Below are 16,042 nucleotides of genomic sequence, written 5' to 3' on the forward strand. Positions count from 1 at the left end.
GATGTGTGAAATTTGTTCTCTGCATTTGACCCACCCCCTGGGGGGAAAGTGAGCTTCAGACAGAGCCGCCCTCGGGAACCACTTGCTGGTTTAACCCCCAATCCAATCCCTTAATGCTCAGTGTCATGCAGGAAGGTCTTTAGTAAGACTTGACAGTGGATTTGAACTCAAGACCCTCCAGTCCTGGGGCAGACGCTCTACCACAAGTCCACTAAGCTGGATCTGCAGCATTTCTCAAACCATCAGAACCCTCAGGTCTGTGACTCCAAACTCTCCCCGGGTTTGTGTTCTTGAAGGAGCGTCCAGGGGTTGACATAGCCCAGAAATTTGCACTGGCCCACAGGGCCAGTAGTTTTTGAAACTTACTGGCCCTGCCTGAAAGTTACTGGCCCGACACCGCGCATAGCGGGACCCGCCGCTTCGCAGGTGCTTGCAACTTTAGGGGGGTCCGGGGGCATGCCCCCCCGGAAACTTTTAATATGGTGCAATTTGGTGCATTCTGGTGACATCACTTATTTCTACACTTTTCAATGACTGAAAATAGAGCATATCAAACTTAAATCTGCTCTAGTCTGTTTCAGATGTTTTGAAGAGAGCGCTGCAGTGTAGTAGGTAACACTAGTTCAGAAGTTTTCATTGTGCTTCTAACGGCAAATAGCGCAATAAATCATAAACCTTAAATGTGTTAAAACAATCTAATGGCAGCTTGAACCATTTAACGAATCAAATAAATCCCTTAATGCAATTGACCAATCGGATGGACGCCTTCACATTGCTGACCAATCAGATGGAGCCCTGTTATGTTAGATGTTTGTAACCTATGTCAACGTGGGTCATTTGGAGTATAATTTTTAAACTGGGAATGGTTATTTGGTTATTTTGCTGTTTGTTTATATACCGCAAATTATATCGTTATCGCAATTTTAATCTCTGATATCGCATATCGCGAGTTTTCCTCATATTGTGCAGGTCTAACTGAGATCATTCAGCTAACTAGAAATACTTACTGCTTACAGTGTTGTAAAGAAAAACAAAATTAAGTAGTTTAACATTCTACTGCATTTGAGTCTGAGATTCAGGTATTTGGAGTTGCCTTTGATTCTTTGACATTCAGCTTAAAGCTTAGTGGATACAGTTTCATCTTCAATGCATTCATTAAATATCTTGCTGTCCATACTACTAATTATACCCACTACTCCATCCAACATATTCCTATCTATTCCTGCCATGTCTTCCACATCTCTGACATGCTTCAGTCTCTCTTCAGTGACGGTGTCGGATTTATAATCAAATGTAATAATAACCCACTGGCTTGTGCCTTCGTTGTTGCTGTTTAAGATTGTTTTGTATTGAATTGTTACATTCAATAAAGTTTGAAAAAAAAAAGTAGTGAGCGCGTGCCGCGTGGTGCTCGGCAGTGAAAGCCGAGCGCGCGCAGGCGGGAGAGAAGGAGAAGTGATGAAAGGTTTCCCATAGAAACCCTTGAAGTCTGAACACAGGACTAGCAGAAAAACTAAATTATGAAGACGAGGTAAATCTACACGTTTTCGCAAAATTTACTTTATTGAAGAAGGTGAAGAATATATAAACCGTTAAATATTTTAGTGGCCCGAGCGGACAAGTGAAAAGTAAAGTCTTGTGGTCCGCACTGCTCGAAAAACAGGACCGGGCCAGCGGACAAATGGCTATGTCGAGCCCTGGCGTCCCTCGTCTTCTTCACCACATCGAGCTGATTCCTTCTCCGAGAGGGTTAAAGCGGCGCGTGAGAGGTTCCCTCTGCCGTGTCTCGCCTCCGGAACTTCAGAGGGAATTCAGTCGTGTGATCTTTGAAAGATGTGACGTGAAGAAGACGAGGGGGGAGAATCTGGATTTCCAATCACTTATTCATCAGGGGCCTGTCTGTTGTGAAAAGCTGACAGTTTTTTAGTACACACACTCAGAGAGGATGATTCTGCGTTTGAACTCCTCCCACCCCAGAGAGTCATTGATAGCAGAGTGAAGATGTAAAGAGGACGGAGAGGAGGCACCGATGACGACATCACAGGCTGAGACAAAAGACTCCCATTAAGACATGAAACACTGAATCACACTTTGCTGATGATTCTGCACAGAGATGACCTACTTCTGACAGCCCCCCCCATACTCCTCAGCTTCCTCCATCTTTCCTTGGGTTTCCATTTCACCCAAGGTTCTTCTGCAAACAAAGGTAGTAGTACCAACCACTGATCCTGCTGGATCCAGCTGTTCTGATGTTGATCTTTGAGAGATCTAAAAGCATTTCAGAGCAGCAAAAGTGAGGAAAGTCCAGGTTCTGAAGCCCTGATGGGAACGGGCAAACTGCCGGCTCAAAGGGACAAAAGGGACAAAGGGAAATCCAGAAGCTCTGAAAAGAAACATTATATCTAAGGTACTGATAGAAGGGAAAAGCACAGCAGTAATCAGAGTAAAAATGAGACAACTGTTATGTTGCTCCAGCTTTTGGTTTTTCAAACTGATCCTTTCCTAATTTGAGATCATTTCTACTCACTGAATTATTTCCTGATCAAAGGGACACAATTCCACAACTATAGAAGAAATAAGACGATGATAAGAAAGTGCCTGGTTGCTCCTGAAGCAGGTTTCATCCTCAGAAGCTCCTCGTTTAGAGACAAAGTTTCGGCTCTGGGGTCATGTGAGGCTTTTTCCTGCAAACCAGCTCTGAGTGTCAGAGCTGAACCAGCCTGTGGACACAGAGGCAGCAGCTTTTTGACTGTGTGGAAACAGACAAAGCTGCAGCTGCAAGCTAAAAGTCAGAGCGCTTCCTGTCAGCATCGGTGTCGGCAGCGACTTTCTGCAGATCAAATCTTGAATCTTTCATCTGACTTCTGTTCCCTACATGTTTTCCCTCACCTCTCTCCAAACCGAGCCTCTCCTCCCAGGAAGAGGTGAGCTTCTGCCGTCAAAGAGAGCAACAACAAAACACAGCCGCCAGCAACGTCTGGCATATTCAGGTCACACCACAACAAGCAAGCAAGCACACACACACACACAGGTGTGGCGAGAGAGCAGGATCAAACCCCCCTGACCTTTGCTCTCCGTCACGGCTTAGTGTTTTTTGGGAAACTCGGATATGAATGAGGGATCCTGGAACCTCTTTAATTAAACAACCAACATGTTGGAAAGGCTCTGCTGCTCTGGATGAAGCTGATCTTGAACCACTTCAGAGACACACACCCTTCAAAATAAAAGGCCTAGTCAGAAGCATTAAAAAATAATCCAATAGAATCTCAAAAGGGAAAAATGAACCTCAACAAAATTAAAATATTCTGGAATTTAGCCTTATTTTATTTTATTGATTAAAAAAACAAAAATCACAAGGCACAAATATGTCATCTGGATTAACAATACATAGTCATTCTTAATGAAGTCTATTGGATGGATGGATGGATGGATGGATGGATGGATGGTTTTCAACGTCACACCGGGTTACCACAGCACTGGCTGAAAAACACTGAAGTAAGTCACTTCCAGAGATATGGGGGTGTTCCACACTAGAAGAAGCTAAAATCCCATAGACTTCTTCTTCTTTTCTTCTCTTTTGAAGATCTCCTCGGATGGGCCAGAATGACAATCAAACCCTCAAAGTCCTGCAGTCTCTCGATCTGGAAGGGGGTCAGGAATGACCACATCTCTGACTGGAGAAAGAGTTCCATTGTTGGCTGAGCAACCAGTGGGAAGCTTGGGAAGACTGTATGAGGCTGATCTGTGCGACACCCATTTGCCTGCCACCATCAGGCTCCAGCTTATAGCTGGACTGGAGAGGATTGACAAGAGCCATCTCCAGGGAAATTCAGAGAGTGGTGCTGTCAATTTACCCTCCTTCAGCGCTTGATGTGGCCCCTGAAGTTGAGTGAGATTAAGTCATCCACAGTGGCAAAGATGGATGCCAAAGCCTACAGTTTCATACGTAAGAGGCTTGGCGTACCTCGAAGTCTTTCCAACACAGGCCTATTTGGGAAAAACACACTCCAGCTGCCACTGAAGCCCATGGGCCTAGGCTACAGACAGGAGAAGGCCAAGCTTGTGATTGAGCTGAGAGACTCAACCGACCCTTTTGTGAGAAACACTAAGGCACCTGTCCAAACCGGACGCAAATGGAAGGTAGGCCTGGGTGAAAAATCGATTGAATTAATGAATTCTAATTTTTTGTTACGGGCGATTTCAAAAATAACTAAATCGAGTTTTTGTGTAATGGCACATTTTTGGCTCCCCAGAGCTTCCGTAGCCTTAGTTTCACACGGCGGTATGGCAAACGGCTAAAACTAGTGTTGCCAGATTGGGCGGTTTTCCGCCCAATTGGGCGGTTTTGGTTCTAAATTTGCGGGTAAAAATGGCTTTGGGCGGGTATGCATAATTTGGGCGGTTTTAGGGTCTGTTCGGCGGGTTTTTCCCCTCATGAATATATAATAGCGGACTACGTTAGGCTGAGTGGCCGTTGAAGTCTTATGTTCTGAAGCTCCGTGAACGCACCAGGTTGAGACGCTTAATGGGTTCTGTCATCTAACCTGCTGTTGGGGGTTTGCCGCCCCGCCCCTCCTCTTAGAAGTTGCGTTCTTTAAAGCTGACATCGCGGTCGCGTGTGGGCGGAGCTACGAGCTAACGTCATGGTCTGATCGCTGCATGTCTGTGTTTATCAGTGCATGGTGGACACGGAGAATGTGGAGAGATCAGGTTTATTATTTTAAAGAGTTCTACTTGGTAATCATGTTTCCAAGTTTGAGTTCATAAAATCATCCCAGAGAAAGTCTCTGCTTCAACTCCCGCAGGGAAAGCTGCGTCTGAATCTGACGCCCGTATTTCCATCTCTCTGACAGTTTAAAGCCAACTGCAGCCAATAGCCCCTCCCCCGCCTCTCTACCTGCTTTTCCTCTCTACCTGTTCACATCCTCTGTAGCTCAGAGTTGTTTTCCCCCGCGCTCCTCCTGTGTCCAACACAGAGAGCGCTAAATACGGTCATCATAGCAGCAGGTTGACACGGTAGTAGTCGGGGCGCTTTGGCGCAAGCGCAGCACAAGGATGGAAGAGGTTATACATAGGTTATAGCGGGTTAAGAAAATGAATGGAAGAAGGCCGGTTCGCTGAAGAAATATTCAATGCTGTACTCCTTTTATTAATAGTCTGAACTATCTTTGATTTTGAGAAATGTTTTATTTTGAAAAATCACCGCATCGGGTACTTAATCAGTCCAGTAGGGGAAAAAATCTACAAAAGCTGTATATTGTTGTTTCTCCCAGTCATAGATAGATTAGATACAAAAGTTAGTCTGGAGCCCTGACACACACATACTCATTCTACAACACCTATATAGTTAGTTCATTAGTTAGTTATTTGTTACTGTTATTTGTTAATGAAGAATACTGCGTTGTAATTATTACTTGTACCGGTATTCAATTGCAACGCTGCGGGGGGGGGGGGGGGGGGGGGGGGGTATTGACCGCGAGTCCTGCTGCGAAGACGGGGTTTCTTAATTGAATTAAAACCTTAGACCCCAGATATGAGCTGCATTGTTAATCCTTTAGATAATGGTGCTACTGTTGAGGTGAATGTTTGTCTCCTTTTAGTCTAAACTACAAAGTGTGACTTAAAACACAGCTGGGACTTTAAATTAAATAACCTTTTTATTTTGGACAAGTGAAAACAAGTGTAGAATAACAAGAGAAGACAAAATTTATATAAAACAAGAAAATTATATAAAACAACACAAGTGCAAAAGGGAGAGAGAAGAAGAAAAATCTTATACTTTGATTCCAAGAGTGTGTTCATTTATTTATTATTCATACCAGAAATGGGGGTTACATTTGTCTTGCTTTTGATTAAATAAAAGCAAAATTTGCTTTAAGTTGTCTGCAGTTTGTACTTATTGCTTCCCTTAAGTGTGTGTATGTATGGGGGGGTGGAAATCGAATAAAAAAATCATATCGCCCAGCCCTAATGGAAGGCCGAAGAGGCCGTTGACCAGGCCATCAGCAAGCTTAAACACAACGAAGCCGTGGGAAGGATGTGGTCAGGAAGAGCCGGCTTAGGCTGGGGAACAGCCCCCAAGTTCTGGTCCAAAGCCACAAGAAGGGAGAGGAAAGAGCTGGTGTGATTGAAGAGGTGACCAGGAGCGAGGAAAAGTAATGCAAGCTCAAAGCACTCAGCCAGCCACAACAAGGGCGACTACAAAATCGGAGTCCCTAATTGGTCAAAGTTTGACCTGGTTAAGGTTAGAGTTAACTTTAAAAACACATTCAGCGGGTGCGCATTTTGTACATAGAGCCCAACAACGGTTGTAGAAACTTTCGTAGCAACAAGTGAATGAGAGAATTTTGAAAGTGTGCTGCTGAGGTGGTGTGAACGTAGCTCGAGTGGCAAATTACCATCACAAGTGTAAACAGGAGGTCATGAAGGACTACAGCACCTTCAAACAACAGATATGGGATTCCAAAATAATAAAACAGAAATATAGTCCATAAGAGTCCCAGACAGAATAGATGACTAATAGCTTTTATGTACGTATCCCACATCATGAGTTTCACATGAAGACTTTCCATCTGTCAATCACTCATCCAACACGAGGAGGATGACCTGTGGGGGTCTGAGCTCCTCTTAAGGAACATGTTTAACAACAGTCAAAGGGGGGGCAGAAGATGAATGACAGCAAAATAGCCACCATGAAAGGAGACAGCAGGAGATCAGAGATTATCAGCTCCGTCATGTGAGCTTGAAAAGTATTTTGAAAATGAATTCAATCATAGTCTGACTTATTTTGAAGTGATGTTCGAGGAGAGAGAATGCACTCAAAAGATGAAATAAAGTAGCTTCAGATTATCAGTAAAACGTGCAAAACAGAGTTCAGGTCTGTTTCCATAAACTCAAAACCTTTAAATAAAAAGGCTTCTGCATGATTAAAATTGAGATTAAGGCTTTTCAAAGTCGTTATGATCAACAAACTTTCAAAATAAGAGTCCCAAGAAAACAAAACCAGTCAACAATTTGTCAATAAAAACAAAGTTCTTATGAAATTATGAATGGCATTGATTGTACTTTATCATATTCTGCTATAGCATGGCATTACCAAACTCCATTGCTATTATTACCAACGTGCCTTCAAGTGATCATGAGGGAACACCTTAAAATAAGCTTTTTCATTATAATAACCCTGTATAATATTCCAAAGGGAAGAAATGTAATAATGAATAAGGTTAGTTTTGTAACACATGAACTGGTGCAGCAGCAGTCAGGAGAGTTTCGTAAACTCTGCAGCAGCTCATCAATGATCAAAACACAGGCGTTAGCAGGCACTTTCCTCCTTTGACAGCCGGAGCACAGCGGCCATGAGCCCCGCTGAACCCGGCTTCAGTCCGCCTCTTACCTGTAGTTGTAGGAAGGAAACCTGCTGCTCTCTTTCAGCATCATTCTGTACAAAGACAGCACCTGGGCTCGAGCAGACGCTGCCATGTTCATGCTACCGACGCTGTTCGGTCCCTGCGATGAAGGACCCTTACTTAAGAGCGACCAACTAGCGCCAGTTTAGAAATCCAAAGTCTAGGCTGTTTGTCATTATTTTCGTATGTTACATTATAATAAGTTTGATAAAAGAACGTCATTTATTAAATAACACACAGCATAAATATGCATATTTATTTTTGAAACATGTTCATAATCCAAGAGTCATGCAGGCGCGCTTCCGCATACCTCACAAGAGTTGAAAGCTGAAGTGTGACAGAAGGTGAGTTAGCATTGCTAATTTTAACCTCTAAAATATATTACTTATATAATAAGAAGACCTTTTCTAAGGTGTCGGTACAAAATTCGATATTATAGTGCAGGAATAAGAATCATTAATTGTGAAAATGTGTTGCTTGTCGGGTTTAAAAAGCTCCTTTTGTATTTGTGAGGTTCTGCAGCAGATCATACTTGACAACAGGCAGCTTCAGCTGTTGTCAGGTGTGTGTTTATGTGTGGGTGTGCACGCGCGAACGTGGGTCTTTTTTTAGGTCAGGGATTCTTTAACAGGAAGTGTGTGACCGCACAGAGTCCTGCTCTGGACCCTCCCTGTATGACCCTCTTGATCAGGACTGTCAATCTTTGGTCATTTGTTTATGTTTGGTAGTTTTATAAATACAACACAGCTAATAAGTCAGGGATATTATCATTTACATTCGGTTTCTCCTTTTTGGTTTGAATTTGAATGAAGTACGATAAAGTTACCTTTATTCATTCATCTTCTAAACCCGTTTTGCCCCTTTTGGGGTCACATGGCTGCCAGAGCCTTTCCCGGCCACTCGTGGGCGAAGGCAGGGGACACCCTGGACAGGTTGCCAGGGCCACAAATCACACACCATGCACACTCACATTCACACCTAGAGACATTTTAGAGAAGCTAATGTACCTATGAAGCATGTTTTTGGGTTTTTGGACTGTTGGAGGAAGCTGGAGTCCCCGGAGAAAACCCACACACGCACACACAGGGAGAACATGCAAACTCCACACTAAGTCCCCTTTAATATTACTAATAATGAATGAGATGAAACATCATTTTCATTAGTTTGATATTTATAACCCCAAAATTAAGCCAATAAAAAAGTATTAAATGGTGGGTATTTCCACCATTTGCCACTAGGGGTGTGACTATGGAGAGAAATTAGACTCAGTCGGATTTGTGCGTGCGTAATTCTTGATTTGTGCGTAAATTAGGATTTGTGTATGCATATTCTTGCTTTGTGCGTGCGTAAATTAGGATTTGTGCATAAATTTGGATTTGTGCGTGATTTGTTACTCACATAACACGTTTTGTGTATAAGTTAAAAAAATATAAAATGAAAAAAATACAAAATGCAATTTACGTATGCACAAAATAAGATTACAACAGCTTGAAACTACTTACACACACACATCTTTAAAAAAACACGCACGAATCCCTTGTTACGCACACACAAAGCCAAAGTTACGCACGGATCTACCGTGAGACTGTTTTCACGTCTCACAAATTCGTCCGTAAGTGCTGCGTTTAAATACCAGTGGAATGCTCGGTCATTAGAATTTTCCGATCAGCCTTCCCTTCCCAAACACACCTGCCTTTGATGACTGTCAGGCTTCTGCAGAGCCTGATGATGAGCTTAATCAGGTGTGCATAAGCAGAGCAACATGGAAAACATGCAGGACAGTGTGACTCATGGACCAGGGTTGGGAAACACTGATGTAGTGGTGGGGTACTGTCATCCATTCTCTGTTTCAGCTGGTTCCAGACATCCTCTATGGGGTTCAGGTCAGGGGTCATTGATGGCCATACCATACGACACACTCCTGCTTACTGAAGTCCAGCTGTGACAATTCTAGCACCATGTGGTGGAGTCTTCTCATCCATGAACAGAAAGTTGGGGGATGATAATGTTTCTGTAATGTCCCTGAAGTCTAGGTCATTGTCCAGGTCACATGGTTTTGTGCAAACCTTCACGGTGGTGTCTTGGTGTCAGTGGAGTCCCCTGCAACAGTCGTCTATCATTCCAGTAAAAGTGGTGGAGTTGGTTAGTCTGGAAACCCTGGTACCCCTCACATCTGGTAAACGGCCTGCAGCTGTGTGGTATTTACAAAACTATGTCTGAAGTCAGAAGTCCTTAGGTTCTGGTCATGGTTGTGGTCTGTCAATGACGGGGCTCCACTCCTGTCTGTCACAAACTCTGACAGTAGTTCAGAGTGAAAATCTGCTGAAGACACTTTGAGATTCACCAAGTTCACCTGCAACAGCTGACTTTCTCCTACCAGCCTGAAGGTGCTGTGGACAGGCAGTGCTGCTCAGACATTGAGTGACATCGTGTTTATAGCTGTTTGAATGATGAACCTGAAATCATTTACTGACTAAATCAGCTTTTTATACCTACAGAATGTTGACATTGATGCCTCATTGAAAATACTTTTCTTTCAGATACTTTTTTTGGCTTTCGCTCCAGTAAGTGACACATACTGTACACATGAGACCATGATATGGAAAACACTAAATGAGTTGTGTCTATAATCACCCCAATACAATTACCGCCCTATCCCCAATATCCCTAACTTATTGAGTAGTGTACTTCTTAAGGAAAACTTAAATAGGATAAAAGAATATTGTAAACCACATTTCATGCTGTTTTTCTTTTTGGATTAGTGTTTGATACTTGACTTTAGGGCTGGAAAGACTCCTATTGGGGTCCTGTTGACTCATTTCATTAGTTCTGCCTTTAGTTTTATCAAGTTGGGAGGAAATAGCTCCTCCCACATGTCCAAATATGGTTGTTTCTGTCTTTTCAAGCATTAGCATTAAAATAAATTCTTCGTTTTGTGACATCATTGTGGCCGCGCTCGGTCTTCTGCAGAGTCTTTTAGAAGTATTTCTGCGCATTTGTGTGCATGTGTGTTTGGACAGTATGCTCCTCTGCAGTGGATGTCTAAAAGGTCAGATGCACATCCTGATTGTTTATATCTGGCTGTGTCTGAGTGTAAAGGTCAGCAGCGGTGTGGGTTTATGTGCAGTTCTCAATTTGTGTGTTACTATGCAGGAAAAGGTAACAAATGGAGCCATCAAAGCCGTTATTGAGGCTGACATCTTAGTGGAGCCACCCACACGTCTCGCCAAAGAGTTTGCATGTCTATGCTTTAGTTAGGAAATTAGCCTGCAGAGTGTAGCAACTAACGAGCAGCTCCTTGTAGTATGAGATCGTTCCTCGACTGAAATGTAGAGCAGGAGGCTGAAAACATTCACACTGACAGGACAGCTAAACTTGTTAGCTGCTTTAGCTTAAGGCTACAGGAGATTGTGTCTCCTTTTTGTATGCAGTAGTTTAGGTGTGTGCAGTAATTTTTCAATAGATGAGTTCACAACCGCATTGAATTCTGGGAGATGTTGTAAACGCGAAGATGGAACAATTGCAGTAGCCAAAGTAGCCAAGAGCTTGTTCTGGGGCCATTGCTTTGTTTTTCAAAGCTACAAATGACCCCACCTTCTTGTAGAAGGGATAGGAAAGGATTGCAGTGTCCATTTATAATAGATGAACATCTTTGCAAATATTTGCAACTAAAAACACAAAAAAAGCGATTTTGTACTAGGCTGGGCGGCCGTGGTGCAGAGATGGAGCGGGCGACCGCTGATCAAAAGATTGCAGGTTCGGTTCCCGCTCTGTGTGCCCACATGTAAAAGCAAGAGGGAGATAATATTGTGGTTAAAAGTTGCCACCATTGGAGTTGCCATCAGTGTATTAATTCAGTTCAATTCAATTTTATTTATACTGCAAATTCACAACAACAGTCGTCTCAATGGGCTTCGTACCGGTAATTGTAAGGTAAACAAACATTGCAGACCCTTAATGTGTGTGTGAATGGGACTGTGACTGAAAAGCACTATGGTCCTTTAAGGAAGGTAGTAAAGTGCTATATAGGTATACGTCATTTTATTGAAAAACAGACTGATCAGTGACACTGTCAGCGAGCAAGATTGACATTTACAGTCAATCGAGTTTCAATGACTTTAAAGTATTTTAATACTTTTGTAACCGTCTGAGTGAATTCTGGTAGTATTTATAATAGAATACTACTCCATCCCAGATTCTAGTCTCAGTCAACACTAATTCTAGTAGGTGTCTTCCTTGGTCGGGATGACCATTATCTTATGGCTAAGCTTTGGCTTAGTGGTTGCCATGTTTGCTGCCTTATGAGCCCTAAACCTTTGACCCTGCACATGCGCGCGCAGTCACAGACGTGAAGAAGTCTGTACTTTCAGGAAAAGCTGATGTTTAGTTGCCTTTTGGCTCAATCTGGTATATCAATGTCTAAATGTTTATTTATTTATTTTTTTGCACAATCACTAAAGATAATGAACCTTGACACAGCATTTCAGGAAACCATTATCAGTGCAACAGACCTGCGGGTGGAAGTGTGATGATGTGAGGTGCCGTTTGTTCTGTGCCAGACTACGTGTAACCCTGGAGTACATCTCTCCAGTTCCATCCTCGGGCACAGAACGTTGCTGAGGTGTGGCTCTTTATTGCACCCTTCACTTGAGAATTTGTGCTGAGAGAGGGAAATGCTACAGAGAATGTTATGATGGCATTGTCTAACAATACATCCTGACACATACTTCACAATTCTTAGTATTGATAAATTTAGGGTATGCAACCATTGCCCAAGAAAAATCAATGTTTAAAATTCAGTCTGATATTTGCTTTTACATTTGTGTAACATTTGCTTTAGGAAATTTCTTTTCAAGTGTGACTTAGATCAGGAAAGTGTGATTTAAGTGTGGTCTAAACTCTGTTCTGGCAATCAGACTGTGGGGACAGTCTGGATCCTTTCCTACTGTCCTCCACGGTTCCACACAAGGTCCAACGATGTTTAGGACTTTCTAAACAATCTAGAAATACACTACAGGAAGTTTTCTAGATTTGTCTGTCTGCTGATGATATTTTTGTCTACATAATTTGTTCCTATCCACACTGTTTTATTTTCATGACAAACCAGCTTGAGTTTTGTTCAGATCTGTTTAGATCTACACCTGGTTCTGAGCTTTTAGTTAAACGGAAAATCTCATCTTCAGCAAGAAACCCCCCCCCCAAAAAAATGTCCTTTCCCTTGTTTTTTTGATTTCTCACTTTCATTCAAACACATCAGAGGTTTACTTGTAAAGTAAATCATATAAGCTTTTTTTCCCTTTTTGTTTTAATAACTTTTCACATCTAAAAATGGCTTCTGGTCAAATTGACAGTCATTCTATTTATAGACAGTTGAGCATCTTCAAATTCTGCTTCTGTTTCTCGCCACAACACTGCAGCTCATGCTTGTCATTTAAACGACTTGGTTCATGTTTATTTACAATATCATTATAGTATCAGAACACCACCACACCCCTGCAAAGTGTTTCCTATTCAGAGTAGCTTTCAGACTTTGTTGTGATAGCTGCTTTCCTCTCCTGGCTTCCAAAGCTTTGGTCAGGTATCTGCTGCTGGTCATTGACATCACTTGTGTGGGGCGGCTGTGGTCCAGTCACCTCTGATCAGAAGATTGCAGCTTCGGTTCCCGGCTTGCCCACCAATTAGATGAAGTGTCTTTGGGCATGACATGTTGCTCCTGGTGGTTATAGGTGGGCGTCAGTGCATGAGCGTGTGTGTATGCGTAGGTGAGTGAGACTGTGACTGTAAAGTGCTTTGAACCTTATTAGGAGGCAGCAAGCGCTGTAAAAGTACACACCATTACCATTTTCTTGACATGACTTCAAAAGTTCTTTTGACTTTTAAGTTTTGAGAAGGTGTGATTGTTGCATGTAAACGTATGTTTGTCATGAATGATGGCGTTTCTTGCTTCTGTTTGCTCTGACTCAGATCGTCATTGTAAAGGAGTGCAGAATAATTTAAAGTTTCTTCCACAGTTAAGGCTCAATGCTGGAGGAGCTTCTAGAAGCTCCTGTCTTTCCACCCGTGTGGAGCAGGAACTGGAGCGGGTTTGTTGTTTGATTGGGTCTCCTGCTCGTCGTAGGGCTTCTCAGAGTTGGAGAAGCTGATGAGCTCCTTTGATCTGTTACTCGGCTGATTTTCCATTCGATTCCGGCTGTGAGCCGCAGAATGAGTTTTCCTCTTCGTCTTATGTCTGCCTGGCCGATCAAGGACGCCGCTCTTCCTCCCATCGATTGCTTCCTCCCACATTCACACACCTGTGAAAGAATCGGCCCTTTTGCCCCAAAGCCGATCGCTGTGATCCATCGTTCGTCCGTTCTCCATCCAGCCACCTGCTCTGCAGATCGACTGGGTTGCTGCATGTGAGGAAACAGGTTTGTCCGTGAAAGCATCAGCCAAAAGCAGTCGCACCAACACCACAGGAGCAAAACACCGCCGTGTCTCTGTGACATTTGCACAGAGCTCTGAATAAAACATAAGCTGCTGGCGATCCACGGAAACGTCTCTGAATGTCGCAGGCGGTTTTTCTGGGTCAATATTTGATGGCCCTGACCTGCACGCCATGCGGCTTTTCCTGCCGCCTGTTTGCGTGCAGAATGTCACACTCGGGCAGAGCTGCAGCGGGCCGCCGTGCACAAACCTGACCTCGCCTTTTAATTGGCAGAGAAATGTAAATGTGCTGGAGATGAGGCAGATTTTTCACGGAGAGCTGAGGGCCTGGACAGAGTCCAGAAAAGCCTGCAGCAGCTGGAGCTGGGGGGGGGGGGGGGTCTGAGGGCCACTCCTCAGGTCCATGGAGATGAAGATGTCTGCAGGCAGCACATCAGGGCTGAACTGATGATGCTGCACACTCGTGTTTAATCCACTTCCTGCGCTTTCACGGAAAAAGCAAAGGTTACTCATCAGAGTCGGTAATCCAGTCACTCTGATCGATCTGCGCTGGTGCTTCTTCTGCTAAGGTCTGCTTTTCATCTTCATCGCACCCCTTTTTCACCAAACACACAAAGTTAAACCAGACAAAAGTGCTCTGTGATGGAAACACGCAACCTTATCTCACACACAGACTTTTTTAAGTCCAGTTTTTCACGCAGACTCTCAGCAAGTTCAGTTCAAGCCGGTAAAAAACCAAACGTCAGTCCTGAGGAGCAGCGGCTGCACGCTTCAACCCTTCAGACCCAAGCCTGAACTTGTCTGGAAAGAGAGAGAAACCAGCTGAAGGAGTGGGAAAACCTTCCTCTTTGTTATCTAAACAATAAATTTAGCCGAGAAACTGATTTCTCTTCTTTGAGAAGAGATTCATTAGACTCAGGCTCATTTCTGCTGCAGACCAAACGGGTGAAAATGGTTCACTTGCTTTAAGTTCCCACTAAGGAAAACGGTGAAAATGGTGCTCATTTGAGGTGTTGTGGCATTTTTCAGATGTTGAAGAATATATATAAATAAAATAGAGCCTAAAATTGCATTTATGAGTATTTCTTTATTCAAATTGTTGTGAAGGAACAGACCAAAAAAAATGCCTTTTGAAAAAGATCTTCCTTGTGACAGAAAATACGATGGGTGGGCCACGTGCGTCCTGCTCAGCTCCATTCTGATGCATCCTCTTATAAGCAAATAAATCCATGAACCTCTTTGTTTTCCACGTCTGAGCTGGAATCCGGATCAAAGCTGGAAAGCTTCAACATTGATCACCATTTTAGTTGCACCGGTGATGTTAGGTTGGGGATGTGAGATAGCAGGAGAATAGAGAGCAAAGGGGAGAGGAAGAGGCGGCGGGGTTGCTCCCATTCCCAACTCAGAGGTGAATTTCTAATAAACTCCTGCCGCTCTGCAGAAACTATGTCCTAGAAAACGAAACAATCTTTTGTTTTGTTGTCAGACCAATAGGAGCACTTAGAATATATCAAATGATGATCAGAATGGGAGTTTAAAACTAATTTCTGTTGCAGACTAAACAGGAGAAAACAGTTCATCTGCTTTAAAGGCGATAAGAAAGTGAGGCAGGCTGACATGCTTTGGTCAATGTTCAATAATTATTAATAACAAACACAGAAATAGGACATTTTCTTAATTATTATAAAGCATCAGGAAAGATTGTTCTAGAGCAGGAGTGAAAAATAACCCTCCACCCCCACCTCCACCCTTACATCCGCCTTGAATGACATCATGTTCAGTTTCTGTGAGGAGGAGTCGCAGGCTCTATGGGTGTGTGTGTTCAGATGCCTTTTTGTGTGTATCCATGAGTGTCTGCATGGATATGTGGGTGTGTTTGCATATGTGTGCGTGTATAATAATGGGCTCAGCAGGTCTAGAAAGAACAGATGGACACACACACATGCACGTACAAACATGCACACAAAGACACGCGCGCACACTCATCCACACAGGGCTGTTACGTAACATCAGAGACGCTCTGAACCCTCGCGCTCGCCTCCGTCAGCCTGAAACCAGTCTTGCATGGGATTCACACGAACTCGTGTTGCTTCTAATCTTTCATAACTGCACTTAGCTGGCATCTTGCTCTACCCTCCTTACTCTTTGCGATCTGCAGGGCGGGTCTCTTAGACCCACTGTCTCTGCAGAGACCCTCGGTTTTCAATAAC

At 43.3% G+C, this 16,042-nt stretch overlaps 2 protein-coding genes across 4 annotated transcripts in view; one reads left to right on the forward strand and one right to left on the reverse strand.

Moving 5' to 3' along the window:
- The window catches only part of lyrm4b (LYR motif containing 4), a 42,065-nt gene extending 34,539 nt beyond the window's left edge, over positions 1–7,526 (reverse strand). The window contains exon 1 of the mRNA XM_004080814.5: positions 7,394–7,526. Coding sequence (XP_004080862.1) covers positions 7,394–7,485 — 92 coding nt within the window. The 5' untranslated portion in view covers positions 7,486–7,526. The remainder of the gene's footprint in view (positions 1–7,393) is intronic.
- fars2 (phenylalanyl-tRNA synthetase 2, mitochondrial) overlaps positions 7,512–16,042 on the forward strand; it is a 126,468-nt gene continuing 117,937 nt past the window's right edge. For 2 of the 3 annotated variants that reach the window (XM_023949894.2, XM_078938905.1), the window contains exon 1: positions 7,590–7,750. The gene's annotated coding sequence lies outside the window, so the exon portion shown is untranslated. Of the gene's footprint in view, positions 7,751–16,042 lie in introns of all 3 variants that reach the window. The other variant, XM_004080815.5, reaches the window with a different exon arrangement.

This window comes from Oryzias latipes, chromosome 20, assembly GCF_053564925.1.
Source record: "Oryzias latipes strain Hd-rR chromosome 20, Olatipes_Hd-rR_3.1".
NCBI classification, from domain to species: Eukaryota; Metazoa; Chordata; class Actinopteri; order Beloniformes; family Adrianichthyidae; genus Oryzias; species Oryzias latipes.